General features: G+C 43.9%; 1 protein-coding gene across 2 annotated transcripts; it reads right to left on the bottom strand.

The window, feature by feature from the left end:
- Positions 1 to 981: 981 nt before the first annotated feature.
- Hbn (aristaless related homeobox homeobrain) lies at positions 982 to 20,632 on the bottom strand. Of its 2 annotated transcripts, none has more exons than XM_076801916.1 (4): positions 20,338 to 20,632; positions 11,041 to 11,306; positions 4,846 to 4,933; positions 982 to 2,110 (listed from the first exon to the last, which is right to left on the bottom strand). In XM_076801916.1, exons 1-4 carry the CDS (start codon positions 20,396 to 20,398, stop codon positions 1,647 to 1,649), a joined length of 879 nt encoding a protein of 292 aa, XP_076658031.1. In that variant the 5' UTR covers positions 20,399 to 20,632; the 3' UTR covers positions 982 to 1,646. The 2 variants fall into 2 exon arrangements, with proteins under 2 accessions (XP_076658031.1, XP_076658030.1); XM_076801915.1 differs by having other exon boundaries at positions 20,326 to 20,632.
- Positions 20,633 to 20,979: the final 347 nt, after the last annotated feature.

Raw genomic sequence — 20,979 nt, forward strand, 5'->3', positions numbered from 1 at the left:
CCTGTACCCGATTAGTATTTTTAACAGCAATGTCAAGATAATTTTGAGAGGACGTCTAGTTTGACTGATATTATTTTTATTAGATCCTTGTATCAATTTTTTCCATAAATAAATAGTATCGACATGGATGTTTTTCCTGTACCCGATTAATATTTTTAACAGCAATGTCAAGATAATTTGACTGATATTATTTTTATTAGATCCTTGTATCAATTTTTTCCATAAATAAATAGTATTGACATGGATGTTTTTCCTATACCTGATTAATATTTTTAACAACAATGAGTTCCGGTAGTAATATTGAAGTGGTTAATATTTTATTTCTCCTCGGCCTAACGTGACAATTTTGACATATTTATCACTGATTCTGGAGAAGCAGTACGGCGAAACAATCTTGATTTAATTTTGTGTTATCATGCCACAGTTGTTTCTAATTTTTGCAAAGAAGGAGTTCAAAAGATTTCAATCTAATTAATTACCTTTCAATTATATTCTTGATCTGCCAGTATACTGTTAATTTGACACCTAGGGAAACATTAAATTGTGGAATGTATTTTATTTTCCAGTATTGCAGCGATTGTTTTAACAATCGTAAGTGGAATTGAACAGTCTTCATCCCTGTATACTAAACTAGTCGCGGCTGGTTCGAGCCGATGTTTCACTGTCAAAAGATGAAGGGGTGTATGAGTGATGGAAATGAAACGTCCACGAATGTCATTAGTATCATATATTTTCTCTTGGCGTAATTAACTACATATGTACACGGGGGGTAACCGCACATGCTTCTACATATACGCACGTCAGTGTATGATACATGTATGTTACAAAAATTCCTCGTCCGCTACAATTCGTACCAATCGTCGTCGCGACTTCTAAGAAAAACCGGGTCCTCTAAGAACGTTCATGTTTAATTCATGTTCAGAACGTTCCTCTAAAATTGTTCGCGTTCATCGTCTAAATAAACCGAGGGAAGGATATAATACGAATAAATTCTGTAATCAGGATAACCGTTTCGAGTCAATAGTTTTTAAAGCCGCATCTCTATCAACACATTCGCATCACATATAATTATCATAGATTGCTCTCGCAAATAATCCTCGGTGAAGTGGTAACGCTTAACAGAAAATAATAAGATCGTAACGAATGCTTTCGGAAGACCGCCAGCGGTTCAAACAGCACTCAACTTAAGGTAAAGCCTCGCTAATATGTTCGCAATTGTCGGAACGGTCCCAATTGTCACGCGATGCTAGACTAGGTTGCGTTCCGTTCCAGAAATCACCCTGAAGAAAAACCCTCGGGGCTCTCTACACACCTCTACGCTCTAAACCGAACTGTACACGCGCACAACTCTCTATTATTATCAGACACCAGACTTCAAGCTATCTGACAATCACAGTCCAGAAGCCGCCCTCTGCAGGCCCATTCCCCCGTCACCTCTAACTCAGAAATGCTTTTAGAGTTCTTCTGGAATGGGCCAACGCTTCCGTCAACTATACATGTCCTCGGCCTCGTCGTCTGAGAGTTCTTCTAGAATGGCCTCACCAACTGTACACGTCCTTGAATCGTCGAACACCGAGGTGTCCGGCAATCACAGTCCCCGAACCACCAGCAACAGGGTGTTCCCCAAGGTACCCAGCGGTCCTCTATTAATTGTCCACCTTGCGCAGTACCTCCTCAGCCTTCACTCTCAGCACCTCCGCGCTCTGTCTCCTGATCTCGTCGTCGGACGACGCCGAGTCCTCTTCTTTGTCGTGTTTCGAACTCAGGTTCTGGGGCAGGCTTTGCACGCCGAGGTTCAAAGGGTGTCCGTGTAGGTGGGTGCCAAGCGTGTGCCCGTTGACGTTGCCGTGGTTCAGGGTCGAGGCCGGGTTCAGGCCGACCGGAAGCACCGTGCTGAGAGACGCCAGGTTCTGGGGTAGCGGCAGCCCGATGTACTGCGACAGGATCGCGTGCAGGGGCGGCAGTTTAGGCGCGCTGGCTGGCCAAGGCGGTGGGAACACCGGCGGGATGAACCAGGGGAACGCGCCCGTCGAACCCCCCGACGGGTCCGCACCTGGCATACCGCCGGCCGATTGGAGTAAACGGGCGTGAAGGGACAGCTCGTTCACACCTGTAATCACACAGTTTTGCACGGGTTTTAGTTCATTGTTTCTGGGAATATCGCCGGGGGTTGGTCACCGGCTGAAAGGGTAGCTGGCTGGCCCTTTGCGGTCCGAAGGGGCAAAGGACACCGTGCGGTCCAGCTGCGATTGTTCGAATTCGCGTTAACATTTCTTCGAATGGTCTGTATTAGCTCGTTGGAGAAGTGTCGTTTCTTATTGCACCGTGCCTCTAATTTTTTTTGTTTTGAAACGGTAGTATTGTAAAGGTTCCTTATATTATTCCCCGAGCTGTTGTTCTTGGTGAAACCTCTATCAACGTATTCGTGACGTTTTTCTGATTAAAATGAGTCCAAACACGATGCAATTCGGATCACTTTTACTTCTCTAATTCACGATAAAGCAGAACCTCCCTTATACGAACTAATCAATGGAACGTCACCGTTTACACATGAAACATGTATTCGAGTAATGGAGAATTCATCGGGGAGTCATCATCGGTTCGGAGAATCGAGATTCCACTGAATTGTGTATTCAACAAGCAATTGTGTGTCGAACTATGTCATGCGTAGGCTTATTTTAACCCTTTGCACTAGACGCTATTTTCATTCTAAAACTAAATTTTTCTTCCGTTTTACATATTTTTTGTAATTTCTTTGAAATAATGCCACAACAATTTCTAGTGGTGCTTCAGAGTCACCACTCGAGTGCAAAGGGTTAATCAGAGGAGACGTTGCAAGTATGTTGGTACAGGTTCAATAAGAAAATAATTAAAAATGAAAAAGTTCGGAACAATATTTTCTACGTAAAAGTAGTCAAAGAATTAACAAAATTCTCCCGTTGAAGTACTTTTTATGTAAACTATACTTTCAACGGTTGACAAAATAAGATAAACGGAACGAAGTGTATGATAAAATGAAATTTTGTGCTTTAATTATTAGAATTGTAGGGATCGTGGTCAACGTAATTTATATAATGGAACAAGAACTCGTTTTCTATTGTCTTTCCTATTTTTGAGGATTAAACAGGTTACAGTTAATTAATGAATGCAAAATTTGATTGTCCACTGCGAAGACGTTCTCCGTCTACGCCTATGGACTGCTAGATCTCCTGAAAATTGATGGCCATCTGTTCGCGCAGAGATCCGCCTGCATGCAACGGAAATTGTGCGGCCAGCGAACGGAGCAAAACGAAATTAACCCCTTGTGTCCTGCAGCTATGCTGCGGTACCACTTTCATCTTTGAATTCAATATACTCGGATTTTGATTTTCGATTTAACCCTCGGATGACGGAAGTTTTTCTGGACTTTACAAACACCGATGCACGTGTCTGCTGAACTGCTGTATGCATTTGTCCTGTTAAGGGGTTGAACGGGGCTTTATGGAACTTGTAGCGTGCTGGGTCAGAATCGACCCTACCATATGCATATAGTCTCATTTATGATCGTGAACGTGCTCATGCTCGGTGTACCTTTCTAACAATTATTATGTTTATGTTTCTTTCTTTAAATCTTTAAAAAAATGAGGACCTAAATAATAATAATCTTCAATTGTAAATCTTATATACAAATTTAAATTTTATATTTCATTGCATATTAGCAAAATACAAACATGAATGTGTCAAAAAAGACCGGGAGGACACAGCTGGGAAATCCTTAATTAGTTAGCTGATTATACAATTTAGGAACTTTCTTTTTATTATAATAAAATTCTGACAATCTTTTTAGAAGGAATTATCCGAACTGTTTTGTCAATATATTTAATAAAACGAGTATAATTTTATTCGTGACAAATAAAGGTACGTTATCAGTCGTTTAGAGAGATTCTTACTTAAAATAACAATGGGACGCTCTTTCGAAGCGAAATTTAATTCAAATGATATGTTATATGATATGTTCATAGATGTCCAAGGTAAAATTAACCTCGCACGATCTAAGGCGCGACTTTCATTCGCTCGGTTCACGGAAGGTAGAGAGCTTCATTGTTTTCCATCGGGCCGTAATTACTCGAGTAAAAAAGAAAATGCATTTCGGAGAAATTCACCCGTTTTTCCCGGGGATGGTCGGTCTCGTATGGACATGTTTCACGGGGCATCAAGGGTCCGGTTTTCATGAAAAATGAAACGGTCCGTCGCGCCTCGCTCGCATGCGATGGCCGCGATGGCCGACGCTGAAATTAGGTGTAATTGGCGTCGATTGCATCTACCCCTCGTAACGTTTCTCGCGCCTTGCCCGCTCGTATATTAGCAAACAGACTGCCGCACGATTGATCGCGTCGCAAATGGCCTGGGCTTTACAAAAATTTTTGATTTCCTGGGCAAACCGAAAAGCGAAAGTCCAAACAGTTCGGTACTGTTTGAACGAGCGAATCGAAATAGTTAACCCTTTAACGCTCAAAAGGCAAATATGCGCTTTTTAAAGGGCTGATAGAAACAACGGAATAACACTAATAGAACACGTACCGAATGCTAAAAGTGATTAATACGCATTGCCTCTGAAAGATGATAATATTGTCACTTTATTTCGACTTTGCCCAATTTTAATTGTAATGCATGCTGAATAAATGCATTTCTTCAATACCAATAAAATCGTTTTCATAATTCCTAGAATTGTGAAATAAAAAATCTGAAACTGGTCATACGGGCTAGTAGTGGTGCGTGCATTGTTACAGGGTTCGTTTGACACATTTTTTGATATTTGATTAATTTTTTCAGACGTGAAACGGTTAAATTGTAATCGGAACTCACCGCTCTGTTCCACGTGCATGAAACTGGTATCTCTGCCAAGCGCCTTCTCCTTCTTGCGCCATTTTGCACGCCGATTTTGGAACCAGACCTGGAAACAAAAAAACCAAGACGTTCAAAATTAACATTAACCACACCAGCGTAAAAATTTGTTTCGAGATTACTTGCTTTAACAAAAAACTCTTATTTTTCCTTTGGATAAATTAAAGAGGAGCTTGGTCTACCAACTCCAAAATACCGATATATTTTTGTTTTAATCAATAGTGGTACCATCCATATTTTCACGTAAATGGACCACAACAAATTCACGTAAAGCGACTAGAACAGAACCGCAACATTGCGCACAGTTCCCAATGAATTAATTTCATTCGTGCTTTCACGAAACTCGGTAGAAAGAAAAAAGTCAATAACGTTGATTAAAAGGAAAAAGAAATTGCCCGTTGGAGGAACAATTGTCGCGCGAAATCATCGAATTATTTCTCGGAAGAAAATACGCCAGCGACGCATGAGAACCCTAGCCAGCCGTATCAGAACCACCCAACAAAAGCTTGCTCTCGAGGTTGATTAAGCTAATTGTTAACAATTATCCTGATTTCCTCCGTACCCCTGAGTGCCGGCAACCCCTGCCCTCGCCCCTCGCCTTCCTACCAAACCCCTGGCACGCCGTTACCGTTGGCCCCGTTGCCATATAAATGCTTTCGCTTTCCGCCTGAGCTGCTCTGATTTTTCGTGGCCACCGGCAGACCCCGCGAAACAGACGGAGAAAGGAGAGGCAGATTGCGTTTTACATCCTGCCCCTATTGTGTCGGATAGCCACAGAGCTTTTCACAAGACGACGACGCGCGTCGCGATCGACGACGTCGATCCGATACGCGTCGATCCTCGCGTCATCCTCTTGCGCACCGATCGTTTCCTCTCCGGCCCTTCTTCCGTCAACGATGTCGGGAATCAATTTTTATATCCGCAGAACGTCTACGAAAGAATTACATTACAGTGATTTCTCTATATACGTCGCCAAGGCCTGGGCGATAAATGTCGCGGAATTATCCCCACTACCGATACTTCGTGAGGGGCCACGAAGCTCGAGAAGCCTCGGACGCCGAGGAGTGTAAACGGCTCGGTTATGTCCCCTGCACGATACAAGACGCTGGCAAGGCCCGTGTTGTGGACATATATCGAGAACTCGCTGTATCTACCGGTGACTATTTCTTAATTTTGGAGTTTCAACCCTGAGGTGGTGTACTGCTTCCTAAGTAGAAGAACTTCTGGGATCTCCCTCAAATTTCGATTAAAATTTACTGAAATATTTTGCTTAATTTTTTTTTTAAATAACGTGGTAGGTGCCGTTAAACGTGTATTAAAAATTGAGAAACCTTGCACTTCGTTTACCGCTTAATTATATTAAAGTTGAATAAAGTGGGCAGAGCACTTAACGTGTTGGAACATAGACGAGTTCAGGTGTGTCGTACAAATTCTTTTTTAAAATATTTGTTAGATCCTTTCCTAAAATATGTGCCGACACTACAAAGTCTAACAATTTAATTGCAGAAAATTTTGGGGATTTCCATAATGACGAAACATCAGCATCGCGAACCCGAAAAATCCGTTGAAATTGATCACGGGGAGAGGGAATGCTCTATATCCTTTCTGATATGAATTTTTGCGAGCAGGGCAAGCGGCCGCGGCGTCAGTTGGCAAAAAGACAACAAAGCGAGTAGAAAATACAGTCGGCAGAACTACAGGGGGAAGTTTGAAAGTGACTGGGACCGCGCGCGGTCGTCGGCTCGGCGAGGGAAAGAGGCGAACGTCGCGAGGCCGGGACGGTAAATTCAATTGCCTAATTGCTGTTAATTATTTAATCGTTGCTGAATACCCCGCTAACGCCTAAGTGCTCGCAAACCTTGCAGTGCGTCGTTTAAGCGACCCAACGCGAACCCGAAAGTTTGAATCCCGTCCCCGCACACCACCACAACCACCACCACCACCACCGTGCGCACCCTGTGTCCCGTACAATATCCTCGGTGTAACGTTTTCACCGTCTCCGCCGCAAATTTCCTGTTCGCGCGGTGTCTCCCCCCTCTCTCACTCTCTCTCTCTCTCTCTCTCTCTCTCCTCAAACTTTCCATTTTTCGTGTCCACCGTGTCACCCCTCTTCGAGTTCTTTTTCAATCAATCTCGCGGAAAACTAAAACGCGATCCTTTGTCTCCGGCTATTGTTCCTTCGACGACAATACACGCCGAAAGCGACGGCGGGGGTGCGTGTGGGCGGACTCGTATATTTGTCGGGGCAAAAATCGGCGGAGGGGAAAGATGAAAAACGAAAAAAAGAAAAGAAAAAAATCCGTCGCGATTGAAACGCGGCGTCGCGTCGGGCGGCGTCGGACACCGTCAGAAAAAGCGAAAGCGGAGTGATACGAGAGTGTCGCGCGTAGAATAGGAAGCGGGCAGAAACGATTCGCGATTCCATTACCATCGACGGCGGCGGTCCGATCGACGATCGAACGCGATACATCGACGAGGTGGAGGCGCGAGGACGGCGGCGGGGGGGAGGGGGAGGAGGCAGAGGCCCGACCATTAATACCGAAAAATGGGTAATTTCGCATCTGGAATTGAGGGCGGCGAGGGAGGAGCAGCGGAGGATTTCCTAGATTGAAATAAAGTGGCCGTGGCACCACTGCGCCGCGGCGGATCATTTAGCGGTTTTGTCGAGCGACGGCCAATTGCCGGCATTGTCGCTTGGCTGTACCACAATGGGCCAATCGGAATGCTCTCTGTCTCTTTTCAGCTCCGCGCCACCCTTCGACGACTGCTCCATCCACGACCCTTCTCTCCACCGCTATATATACGTACACACAACCGCCCCCCCCCCCTGTATAGGTGTGTACAACGCTCTTTCTCGCTCTCTTCGTCCCTCTTTCGCCGATCATCCTCCTCTCTCTACTCCTTCTATCTACTATTCTACTCCGTCTAGCTACACTCGATCTAGCCACCCTCTCTCTTCGACTACGGTTTGTTTCTCTCTCTCTCTCTCTCTCTCTCTCTCTCTCTCTCTCTCTCTCTCTCTCTCTCTCTCTCTCTCTCTCTCTCTCGCTCTATCGCAGTTTCTCTATCCCTCTCGCTTTCTCTCGGTTCCGGCACGTATGGCAGAGGGTGTCAGGATGGTTACGCTAATCGAGTAACCGATTTCCATCCATGGAAAAGTCATAATTTATGGCGGAACCCGCCAATACCCGCGGCTGTCGTCGCGCCGCGATTCCCCGCGTCACGTACCTCGGGCTCGTTTCGCGACCGATCGACTGATAATACAAATGAACGCCGCCCGATATTTATCTCGCTAGCGATCGCACACGATTTTCCCGTGCCCTCCCTTCGACGCGTCCGACCAGGGGAATTTTCGACCCCCAGAACGGGGTGGTTTCTTCGAGGCTGCAGAAATCTCGGCTGCTCAGGTGCTCTGGCTAATCTCAGGGTTGAAAAATCGGCAACAGTCGGAAGCAGTTCCAACTGGACTGCGGATTTTAAGCATTTATGGCAAGAAGAAGATGTTGAGACAGTGGAGAAATGACAGAATGGAACGGTATTGTGCTTTCGATCTAGTGGAATTGATAAAAATATAAATGTTTTCTGTTTCCCACGTCAAATGCAGAAAATTTTCCGCAAAGATCCGCTGTCCAGTTATAGCGTTCCATTAACTCGATTAGGAAAGTATTTTCCTCGGGATACTAAATCCTGTATAAGGTTTCAGTTCTATGAAAACATAAAAATATATATATATATATCTTGTTACTACAATAATTAAGAGAGTTGCTTGCCACTTGAAGAATTAAATACGTGGACCTGATGTGGCCAATTTGAGGACAAGAAAGTATCCTTCTATGAAATATAATTTTTGTATCAATTAAGGCGCTGTAATTACAGAATCACATTTCAATAATACTTAAGTAAAGAAATAGCTGTTTCCAGTAATTACTAGATTGTGGATCTTTATGAAACATCTGCATCATTTTCAAGTGGAGTATAACACAAAATTGTTTAATCTCTTAATGAGTTTGACTCTGAAAGCTCTTTTCTCTGTTCATGTTTGTTCGCGACGTTGTTAGCAGACTACGGATTTTATGCGTTTATGGCAAACACGAGTAGGCGGGAGTTAAAACAGTAGAAACGTATATACAAACAGCAGGACTATTTTTTTATTATTTCCTAATTTTCTACTTTATTCAGCTTTTATCCAGCTTAAAAAAAAATCCATTCCAAAGCCGCATCGTATCAATCGACAACGAAACGCACTTTTGCGAGTACCTAATAATAATAATAACGCTACTCTCGCGTTCTTTTAATGTCATCGCTGTTCCCTGTCTCATCCGTTCGTTATTGTCGCGAACGCACGAAATTGTCAGTCTAATAAATATTAATGGGTTACAGGTTTTCAACGTTGCTAATAAGAATGCAATTTTTAATGGGGCCCCGGGATTTTTTGTTCGGATTAACGTCATGTTGCGACTACCGTTCTCTTTCCGTGTTTCCGATGCACTCAAAGCGAATGAGCGCGACCGGGGAGGGGGGGAAAAAATGTCAAGCAGATTAAAACGCAATTGAAGTCGAGGAGACACCATCCGCCTATCGTTTTTAACTGCGTGTTTTATCGATCTAAACCCGGCTGCGCAGAAAATATGTATACGTATGCGTATATACATATACACATGTATGCGTATGAAGCTAGTACGAAAAATCCGGCCGTGTTTTCAATCGCGAGTTGCCTCGACGAGAAACAACGAAATAATGCGCGCGATCAAAGACGCGCGGCAATGAATCATCGGTTATTTAGAACTCTTGAAAGTTTATCATTGTGGACAGGCGATTGCGACGCTCTACACGTCAATTCGGTGTCCCCTCCTTTTGTTCTCTTTTCGTTTCTCCTTTTTTCTCGCCTTGTTGTCTTCCCTTTTTCTTCATTTCGTTTGCTTCGGAACATACGCGGCACACCTCAATCTCTCTCTCTCTCTCTCTTTTTCTCTCTCTCTTTCTCTCGCTGCCGTTAAAAGACGCGGCTGGGAAATAAATTCAAAGCAGATTACGACCCAGTTGCACGCTCTTTATCATTCGACTGGCTCGCATGAAATTAATCCCTACTCTCGAGTAACATCGGGACCCCGATTTGGCGCGCGTCTTTTGCGAAATTATTGACGTCAATGTGGAGGGCCAGATTTTCAGTACAATAGTGTGTAATTAGTTGAGAAGCCCCCACACACCGAGGTTACCGCTCGTTCAGCCCCCGACGCCGCTTCCGTCTGTCGAATATCGTGCTCGAAAAGCTGCCTCGAGGATTTAAAGATTGTTTCGAGGACCTTCGGCAACCATAATTCTATCAAACTAGCCGACCACGCGTAAAAAGGTTCCGACTAACCTGTTTGTTCTCCCGGATTCTTGAAAATTCTACCGTTCAATAAATCACTGTTATTAAGCAATTTATTACTTCGATTTATAATTCGAGAAATTACCAAAATTCTTCATTTACGTAAAGTTTTATTTCACAATGAGAATATTAACTTTTACTATATATTTCTAAGTGCACGATGCAATGTCTAGGCTTTCGAAGCATTTTTTAATCCTTGTAGTATATTTGGATAATTGATTACTATGAACTAATAATATAAATGTTTATCAATTCCCGATGGGACAAACAAATTCTTAACCCTGGAACTACGAGACGAAACCGGACTAACAATCACACATTGCCCTTTTTATACTGATCATCGTTATTTATCGATGGCTACTATATTTCAGGTGTCTAGAAAGCTTGATTAAAAACACCTTTATTTACACATTTAAGCATACACAGTGTAACTATATAACATGGACTGCACCAAATCTCTACGATTAGATTTCGATAACTTTTTAAGTCAAACTCAAAAAAGGAAATGTTTAAAATATTGCAGTAATAATACTAGATTAACCAGAGTGAATGAATGATAAGATTTTAAGAAATCCGATTAACGTCTGCAAATTATGGACACTGTTTCAGTAATGTATTAATGAGGAGCTAAACGAAATGAGCAGTTAAGAAATTAAGAAGGGCGTGACAATGAGTTGATAAAGAGTCGAAAATAATCCCAGAATTCATTCGCGAAATTAAGGGTTCGAAAGTGGTTCGAGGCGGTTGATGAAGATGGCTATCCTCCAGGGAATAATTGAACTCACCTGTACTCTAGCCTCGGAGAGGTCCAGCCTCATAGCCAGCTCTTCTCTAGTGAACACGTCCGGGTACTGCGTGTTCCCGAAAGCTTTTTCAAGCTCGTGAAGCTGGTAGGTGGTGAACGTGGTGCGGGATCTTCGGACCTTGCGTGGTCTGTCCGATTCCCCAAGGTTTAGGGGATCGTGCAGAGCATCGTTTATTTGATGATCGCTCAAATGGCCGAGCTCCGTGTCTCCGCCATCGCCTATCGCGTCTGATGACGCTGGGTGATCTGAGAACAGGCAAAAATCGAACACTTAAACTCTTCCTATTCGTTTCTCGACAAAAATTTGTCTTCCAAATTTCAAATTGGACTCTTTGGGCTTCGGTAAAACTTTTATAAAGCAACAATTATCCCTGTACAAACCTCGCACATAAACAGAGGCTACAAGCAACACCGATGTGTAAAATATCGCCTAATTATTTCCAGCTACGCGAATTCCCATTTCACAACCCCCTACCTACTTTCCAAAAATTACAACAAAAGGACAACCTTGTTTCTCCACCTACAAGCCCCCCTATACTAAAGATAAAATGTGTCTTCGTTTCCTCAAGTCACCATGGACCGCAAACGACGCACCATTAAGCTACGTCCACACCGAAGCAAATCGAGCAACCCCCATTGTTACCCTCTTCTTCTTTCGTTCAGACGTTGCTTCAGCACGGACGTATTTACTTTGCCGCGTTACTCTTAAATACCGCTGCACAGACTTTGCATTCAGTGTGAGACAGTGGACATATTTGCTTTGCCGGATTATTCTTAAATACCGCTGCTGACTTTGTGCTCAGTGTGGCAAGAGTCAAATCAACGACGAACCGAGGAACCGGGACCGGACGCGTGATCCTATGGGGGCCGATGGGCGGAGGAGGAGGAGGAGGAGGGGGTTTGTATGGTGTTAAAGTCGCGCCAGTATTAAAGTTTGAATGGGTACGCGCAGCAAACGATCGCAAGGCCTTCTGGTGCTCGAGTGCAAGAGAGGATCGGGGCGATTAAGCTAAATCGTCCACGCTGCCAAAACGAAATTGACGTTTCGCTGGTACACACACGGTCGGAGAGAGACCGAGAGAAAGAGAGAGAGAAAGAGAGAGAGAGAGCAACGAGAAGTGGACCAGGAGGGGGCGGATGGGTTGGAGATGCTGCGGGGTCGGTCGGTGTGGGTGCAATTTCATTTTTAAGCCGCGCAACGACTGCCGCCCGATATATGCCCGATACGCCGATCATGTCCGATCGGCGGATTTGCCAATTTTAAGCCTCACCCGGCGCTTCATTTTTTGTACATCCAGCCGTGTATGAAATATGACGCATCGATGCGAGCCTGTACACTATACCTACACACTCGATAGTACTTAAAAACCGTTGCCGTCAGTGATTAGCAAATATCACGAGTGCATGTCGTACATTGGTGGCCCCGCGGGTGCACCCCCCGATGCAACCCTTGCTCGTAGCCGTGAAACACACGGCTCGCTTCGGCTCTGCCCCCCTACCTACCCCTCTCTCTCTCTCTCTCTCTCTCTCGAGTTTGCCAGCTCTGCACCCCCCTGGTTTTTTTCCACCCCGTCTCGTTTCACCCCGGCTCCCCTTTCGGTGTCCCGTCTTCACCGGTGCATCGATACCCGCTCGAAGGCTCATTACAGCAAACTACACGTAACATGCAAATTTTTCCTCGGCTGCGACAACAATTAGCTTCTTACGAGAGGTTTAACGGGCCGCGCACCGGGTAACCGATACTCTTGCGCGGAGGGGATGAAACTCGGCACTGTTGGGGTGGTTGTATCCGACAGCCAAGGAAGCTAGCCACGCTTTGAGGTTTTGTTACCGGCAACCCCCTTGCACCGCCAATTTTTATTTCTATTTTCTTCCCAATCGCTATCCGTTTATAACGTTACGTTTAAAATGCATTTCGGGTACTTATTTCACCCTGTAACTCCACTACAGATCGTCCAGCAGATCGTTCTCACTGTTAGTTCGCCCTTATTGCAATGTTATGACAGTTGATTATCGTAAAACATACATTTTTCAATTACTTAACCCTTTGCACTCGAAACTATTTTAACTCCAAAACGAAACATTTCTTCCGACCTGGAAAATTGCCCTTCTATATATATTTTTTTTTTTGCATGTTATACATACGAAAATGGTGCAACTTACTCGTACAATACCGAAGTGTTTAGTAATTTATTAAATACAAACAAATTTAAGAATGTAAAAAATATTTTGAATAATGAGACAGCAATGTTTAGTGGTGCCTTACAGTGCCATTCGAGCGCTAAGGGTTAATACCTAAAGCAAAAGCAATTAAATTTGATTTTTACTCTACAGAAGTGGCGCAAGTTTCGACGTTTATAGTACGTAAGAGTAAAACAATTCTATTTACTACTTATATTGAAAACAGTTAAATACTTAGATCAGGAATGTACAAGTCGAGAGAAATTGATATTATAAAATATAATTATGGAAACGACGATACTGAGATTGCACAAAAAATTATTATAACTCGAAACAATTCCTACTTGTTTGTTCATTAATAAGCTCCATTTCGATTATTCTTGAGTGAAACTCCCCAGTGTAAAGTATAGTTTAATCGCGGTAAAAATGTGCCGTTTCCGGGGAAGTTTTAAAAAATGCGGAATCGTGGTTCGTCGACCGCAGCCGCGAGGTATCGCGACCGGTCACATTTCGATCGTTCGCGCTTAATTAGCGAGCCGACGCATTCAATTCCCCGTCAGACTAAAATTACTCACGGAATTAGATAATAACGCGATAACGACCGCCGTCGTCGGCTTAGACAGAGTTTCAATGTCCGTCTCACCCCCAGCGCCGGTTCCGTCATCCCCTTAGGCGCGTTTGCTTGAACTAATTAGACGAGCATTTACTACTCGTGCGTAATAACGTTAATCCTACTTTTCGGTGCCGCTCTAACCGGCAGTTGCGATAGATTGCGCCGATGCGAATCGTTCGAACCGGCCACGTATGTCAGCGTTGCATGGATAAATGGAAAGAGAGTGAGAGAGAGAGAGCAGAGAGAGAGCAGAGAGAGCAGAGAAAGAGAGAAAGGGGAGGGGCGAGGGAGAGAGATCGCGAGAGAAAGAGAGACAACTGTATGCGGCACGGGTACACGCGTCTCTCCGTACGTGTGCGCGTAATCGCACTAACATTTACGCAAACAAACGTCCGGATAATCCACGGTGAATAGAGAGATTTTTATGTTTTCATGCTAGGGCACAATGGGGCACCCACTTGATGCCTAACTCTCCGTTGCTTTTTATTAAATCTACGGACCCACCGATAGGGGTTGGAACACCGAGGGAGAGAGAGAGCCTGGCCCGTAAAAGGCAGTCCGCTAAATTAAAGATTTATTTACCGTGCCCCCGCTGATGACCACATGCCGGATACCCGGGACCAAGATAGTCCTCGATGACAATGCCGACAAGATATTGCTTCCTGCTAACCCGCAGATTCGGAATCGACGCCTGGAAAACCCTTTGGGAATCCACTTCTGCTCTTTTTAGTCGATAGCGCGCATCAAACATGTTCCCGTCATTCTCATTTTTGTCGATCGTTTGCTCGTATCCAGGAGAAAAGGAAATTTGCTTTGATGATCAGATGACACCACGCAGTAGAAACGAATTGTTTATTATCGAATACCTTTTGATCAATTATAAAATTGTTGACTATACGTGGCTTCTACTCGATCACAGTTGCATATATTTGCAACGAGTCACAGCTAAGTCATCAAAATTACCATATAAAATAATCTAGGATATTGAGAATTTTCAGAAAAGTCCACAGTCTTGTTATACACTCTTCCGTCCCTTTCACCCGTATAAATTGATATCCAAGTGACGATCGGTAAATTAACAATAAATATAAAAATGGACGAAAGTATTTGTCCCATCTTCGTGACTCGTATAAAATAATTTACGGGAACGGGAATTTTCGTGGAAATCCAATTCCAAGTCCCTAATGTGTAAGTAACGAAGCTAATGACAGAGAATAGGAGGACGAAGTATAGTCTAGAAGCGACGTGGAATTTGTTCTTTGGGACCATGTTTCGTGGACGATGGGCATTCGGGGCGGGTTAATTGAATTTTCGTGGCCTCCTATGGGACAAAATATTAATTTTCGCCGATTCGTTCGCTGGGCCGCGGCAACGCCGGGTTACATCCGGCAACAATATTGACCGTAATCAAATTGAAAATGAAATTCCGCGATTACATTATTACCCTTTTGACGGGACGTGACCTCGAGCGCGTCGATTTGTAAGCAATTCCCGGCGGATCGTATCGGTGGACGTGCAATGCGTGGGTATTATCAGACGCATTAATTATGTTAGACGACTGTACGCTCGAAATCCGCAAACACATCCTGATTTCTGCGCGCCACAATCGGCCGGGACCAATAATCGGTCCACCTGTATATAGTGATCATCGCCTACTGTGTTCCTACTTGTATACCTACGTGTGCCACGAAATCCACGCTGCCGGCCAATAGTACGCTAACACCTGAATCACTGTCTTTCTTCGTGGAAATAGTCCTTTTACAATCTGTACCCGCATCGAATCTAATAATCGGCGAGACACACTTCATTAACATCTGTCCCTCGAGTAAATCATTCCTGCGTGTCACCAGACAACCCTTAATCATTTCATTGATTTTCTAAATCGTCATTTCTAATTCGAAGAACGAACGGAGAACTGAGAGAAAAAGTTTCCGAATTTTTTGAACTTTCTGAACTTTCCATGCAGCAATGTAATTCTATTCTATTCTATTGTACAAACAGAATCAGACGAGTAAATTATAAGTCGTGTACGAACGATTGAGAAAACCAAAAACTTTTGCATGCACCTGATATAAGAAATGTAATGAAACAAAGAAATTGCTGAAAATCAAAATAAATTCGATAATGGGAATTTTATTGTGTAAAACAACAGCGGGTACCGAGGTTCGGTGTTTGATGGGTTGTTCAGTGTTAATGTCTGGATCTCTGAGCAACGTGTGCGGGAGTGAAGTCCGCGCGCGCGCCGCGGACAAGATATACGCCGGCTGGAACGGATTACACGAGGTCCGGCGGAGTCTTTACGTTCCGGAAATCTAATAAAATCCGTAAGAGGGTTTACGGGTAATACGTTCATCGTTAAACTCCCCGGGATAATCGTTCCGGCGCAAAAAATCGGCGCGCCCGCGACTTTCTTCTCGCGGCAACTCAATAAGTGTAGGTTTACGTAAGTTTATTAATTTCCTACGGTGGTTCCCGGGCCGAGTTAACGCGCCACGGCTGAATTACAAGTCACGATCGACCCTTATCGCTCTCTGCTAATTTCTTTCGGACCGTTTCGCGCCGTTGTTCTTTACAACGTGGCGGCCGCGGACACGAAACCGTTCAACGTCGATCAACCGGTTTAACGAGCACAAACAAAACGTGTCAGATACGAGTGCTCCGAAAAATATTTCTTGCGAGATTCGAGGATTAGTTGAATTTATTCCCCAGTGGGACATGAAAATTTGTACTGATTGTATTTCTGCATTTACTGTATTGCTTAAATATTAGCCCATTCGCATCATAAGGAAATACGAGAAGAAGGCCTTTATCACCAAACGTTTATTATATTTAAGTACAAAAATTACTACAAGCAAAAGAACTTCATATTTCAGGATTATAAGAAAAAATAAATTGAGCGTATGTATACGCTCCGGTGATAGTGACCGGGAAAATTGAGCGTATATATACGCTAATGATGCAAATGGGTTAATCACAGAAGAGTAGAACTGTGTTTCGATAACTTATTTAGTAGATTTTGTTTAAAGTCTTTGCCACTGAGCCTGTTATCCTAAAGGATGCATTCTTTGTCTATAAAATTGGATTGTAACCCTTTCAGGACCACGAGCATTTGTGCAAATGAAATTTGTATTGCATTGAATCAACTATTTAATGTTACTTCATATTTTTAATTAGCCTTTTATTCTTTCGTTATCGGTAAAAAAATTTCCAATTTTGTTTTGTATCTTCTTTCGATTTAGGGTGTTGAAAATGTGTGTCTGAAGTACTCCGATGATACTCGTAAAATTGCCAAGCCTACAAAATAATTTCTGTGCGCCGGAGAACTGTCTTACTGTTTATAAGTCGTAACTCTTCTAATTGACTTCCGGGAAAGCTACCTTTCACTGAACGATTTCAAATTTTCCCAAACAACATAATGTAACACTTTACGCAACGATAATGAAAGTTTAAATGTTACAGTCTGGTAATTAGCTCCAAAACATTTGCATTGAGGAAGAAACATGATAGAAACAGCAACGTTCCTGTATAGTTGTAGATACACTTAATGAGGGTTTTCAGAAGATCATAGTGATAATGATAATGATAGAGAGGGTAGTCAAATAAAACGAAAGTGAATAATGACTGCAACAAATATTTGGAAAATGGTAGCCTGCGTCTGGTATTACGTGAAAATTTGCGTTCGCACTCCACGATAGATGTATAGTAACTCTAACGAGCACTGAACTGATGTTCATACAGTTTATGGTAAGATGTGATGATGGTAAGCAAAGATACACTGAATCTATCAGCGTACAAATTAATTTTCACATTCGGTCGAATAATTCGTGTTACAGTGATTTCTCTGTATATGTCGCCAAGGCCTGGATGATAAACGTCGCTGAACTATCCCCACTACCGCGGGGTATACCTCGCGAGGGGCGAAGAAGCTCGAGAGGAGTTATGTCTCCCGGACGATACACGACGCTGGCAAGACCCGCGTTGTTGACATATATCGAGAGTTCACTGTAATTGTCTGCGTGGAGGCTCGGGAAGTCGCTCGACGTCCCAGGACGATGTGAGCGGTTGGGGCGACTTTGAAGAGCAGTTAATTGATCGTGGGCACGCTGAATCTATCCGCGTAAAAATTAATATTCAATTTCGGGCGAATAACTCCGTCAGCAAGGTATAAATGATATGTCAGCGGGACGTGTTAATTGTCTGCGTGTAGGCCGGGAAAGTCGCGCCCGTCGTCGTGTCCCAGAAACGACGTGCGACCAGTTTGCGGCGACTTTGTGCAGGAAACGCGCGGTAATTGATCGCGAAAAGCGGCGCGCGTGCCACCTGTGCCTCGAATCGCCGCGGTTTATAAAACGTAATCGCGGTTCCTTGAGAAGTCCGCGGGCGGTTCGGACGTTTTAATGAAATAATTGCGTGCCTGTCGCGCCGAGGCCCGTGCGAGACACAGTCAGTCCGCCCGCAAACAAGCGTGCGCGGAAACAAGCACAGAGCAGCTCGCGTGCCGCCATTCCTGTCCCGTCGTAAGTCTTCGTCGCGCCGATCGTCGCCGGAGATTCGAGCCCCGACCTAATTAGCCTTTTAAAATGCCCACGGCAATTAGCCGTGTGTAAACAACAACCCCGAGGACGCGTTGTTCGCCGGAGACCGAAATTCGTGCGCGATCCCGGCCCTATACCGTTGCGCGGCCGTTTCTTCCCGATCTCTCGAAACGGATCGATCGATTTGAACGATTATTAGTAGAACGACCGCTCCCGCCAAATTGACATACAATTACCGGACGCTATCTGATTCGACCGACGATGGGTTAACGGTGATAACCCACTTTGTTGCACCGGGAAAACTTTTTTCTTATCGCAATCGCGACCGGATCGATGCGCCGACAATAAAATGTTGGTAAACGAGACCTTAGTTTGCTTAACGATATTAGATACCAGATAATAGTGCAATATTACACTGGCCGCGCCACCGCAAGCCGGGAAGAGAGACCCCCGTCCCGATAGCGATGCTGGAAACTCTGTTTCGATCGGCTGCGCTGAATACGAACAGCGTTAACCCTTTCGGTGCTGAAGATCACCGTCTTCAGCCTTTTAATAAGATCTCGTTGTAGTTCGTATGGCAGCACTTTGTCCACAAAAATTGGGAAACTTTTCAGACACATAATTTGCCCCAGAACGTTTTAAACAACGTGCTTAAGGTTTTAGGAGTTTATTAACACTAGGTTTACGGAGCATTAAAGGTGAGTATTTTACATTACTTCAGAAAAATAAGAAGAATGTGTCTGTCCAAGTTTTCAGCCATTTTTTAAATAATATATACATACCTAAGGAAATAAGTTTGTTGAGTAATTCCACGTAGATGGATTTTCACAATCTCAATAATCGTAAATTAAAAATATTAGAACCCGTCATTTTGACGGGTCCCGTAAACCTAGTGTTAAATACATGCAAAGTTGTGTTGACGTTAATACCGTTACGATTTATGGTATAATAATTTTTAGTGGCATCCCAGAGTCCCTACTCCCGCGCAAAGGGTTAAAATAAAGAAAGAACTTAGTTATCCAATTAGAAAATTTCTTGTAATTAACACATTGTACGCGGGATGCTAATATGGTTGTTCTATATTGTCTATTCGCGTGAGGCATTTTGTAATATTATGGCTTTTGATGGAGATAATTGACGCAAAGATCACGCGAATAACTGACTAGAGTGATTGTTTAAACTTCTTTCACTGAAAGTGTAAAAACTTCCCGTATATAATGCGTTAAGGAAAATTAAAAATATTACTCGAGTCACAGCGGAATCCTAGTGGAACTTCGGTTATCCGAACTAATTGAGTGGACACAGGACGTCTGGGTACTAAAGCCCAAATTTCTAATAGATACAGCGCTAAACTAAATCTTTAACAATTTGAAAAATTAATCGTGTGGAACGACAAATTATTCACGTGTGGAACAAGCTTCCTATATTATACGGCTCGGATGTTGTTCGGATAATCGAGGCTCTACAGCACGCAATAAATTTGCTAAGCAACAATTTTTATAATTTTTCTGTCAAGATACTGTCTATCGAAAAAATTGTGAAAGTAACATTTATGACAGCACGAAGCCTCACAACGACGAAATTCTGTCACTACGCAGTCTTCTACAAATTCCCAAAAACTTCTCTACCACTTTTCAAAAACTTTTATGCATTAATAACAGCTTGAAGATCACGATCTAACGATCGGTTGAACAAGTCATTCCACAAGTCGACTTAATTACGTCAGAAATCGATTTTCAAGTCCGATCAAGGACTCGCATCACCGGCGAATCGCGGACAACTAAAAACGCAACAGTTCCCACGAAACTACAAAACTATCTGCCACACGTTGATTTACGCGATACGTTCCTTCGATGATCGAAAGGGTTACCGATCTCCGCACGATTTCCCGCGGAAGGAAGATCTACATTTCCCGGCACAATAAAACAAATCGTACCTTCGTCCTTACCGTGTCCCAGGATCTGGTCGATGCTGTACACGTTCTTCTTCTGATTGTATGTTTGCGCCATGCTTCTTGTCGGCGTCGAGCCCCGGAAGTCACTGTAGCAACTCGCAGAAAAAGCGAGAGAGAGAGAGAGAGAGAGAGAAAGAGTTTATCGAAAACGCGCGTTCGGTCGACGACTCGAGGATCACTGTTCGGCAAACGATCTATCGTGATCGAAGGTCCGTGGAAAATCGTATTTCCCGCTGGTCCCGCGGCAGAGGGAGCTTCCGTGAGAAAAACGTTTGTTGGCGCGCGCTTGTTGCACGAGAGGGTCGGAGATGAGACGAGATAAATGGAGGAAATGGAGAAAATAACTGTGGAATAGAACGAAAACCGTCGCGCGGCGTCTCGTCGAAGGCTGCACGCGGCTGCTCTCCGAGCCTCGGAAAAGAAAATGCGTCAATCGACGGCGCACCACGAACTGGCTCGTCGGACATGAAAGCAGCCCTTAATATCGCATAGAGCCGCCCCACCACGCAACCCCTAACACCGCCATATTAGCCTCCCGGCCAATGAGGACGCGAGCTTCTCACCCAAAGCCACCCCACACTCGGGGGTTGAATGAGGCCTGGGCGGGGAATATTTTGCCCTTTCCGCGTAAATCCC

This window comes from Halictus rubicundus, chromosome 16 (assembly GCF_050948215.1).
Source record: "Halictus rubicundus isolate RS-2024b chromosome 16, iyHalRubi1_principal, whole genome shotgun sequence".
Lineage (NCBI taxonomy): Eukaryota > Metazoa > Arthropoda > Insecta > Hymenoptera > Halictidae > Halictus > Halictus rubicundus.

What these genes read in the sequence shown, in the direction of transcription:
- Hbn (XM_076801915.1), bottom strand. Translation starts at nt 20,398, where the DNA reads ATGGCGCAAACATACAATCAGAAGAAGAACGTGTACAGCATCGACCAG. An exon ending in GGGACACGGTAAGGACGAAG is followed by an intron (nt 11,307 to 20,325) that starts GTACGATTTGTT and finishes GCCTGTTCTCAG; the next exon opens with ATCACCCAGCGTCATCAGAC. An exon ending in CATGCACGTGGAACAGAGCG is followed by an intron (nt 2,111 to 4,845) that starts GTGAGTTCCGAT and finishes GTGTGATTACAG; the next exon opens with GTGTGAACGAGCTGTCCCTT.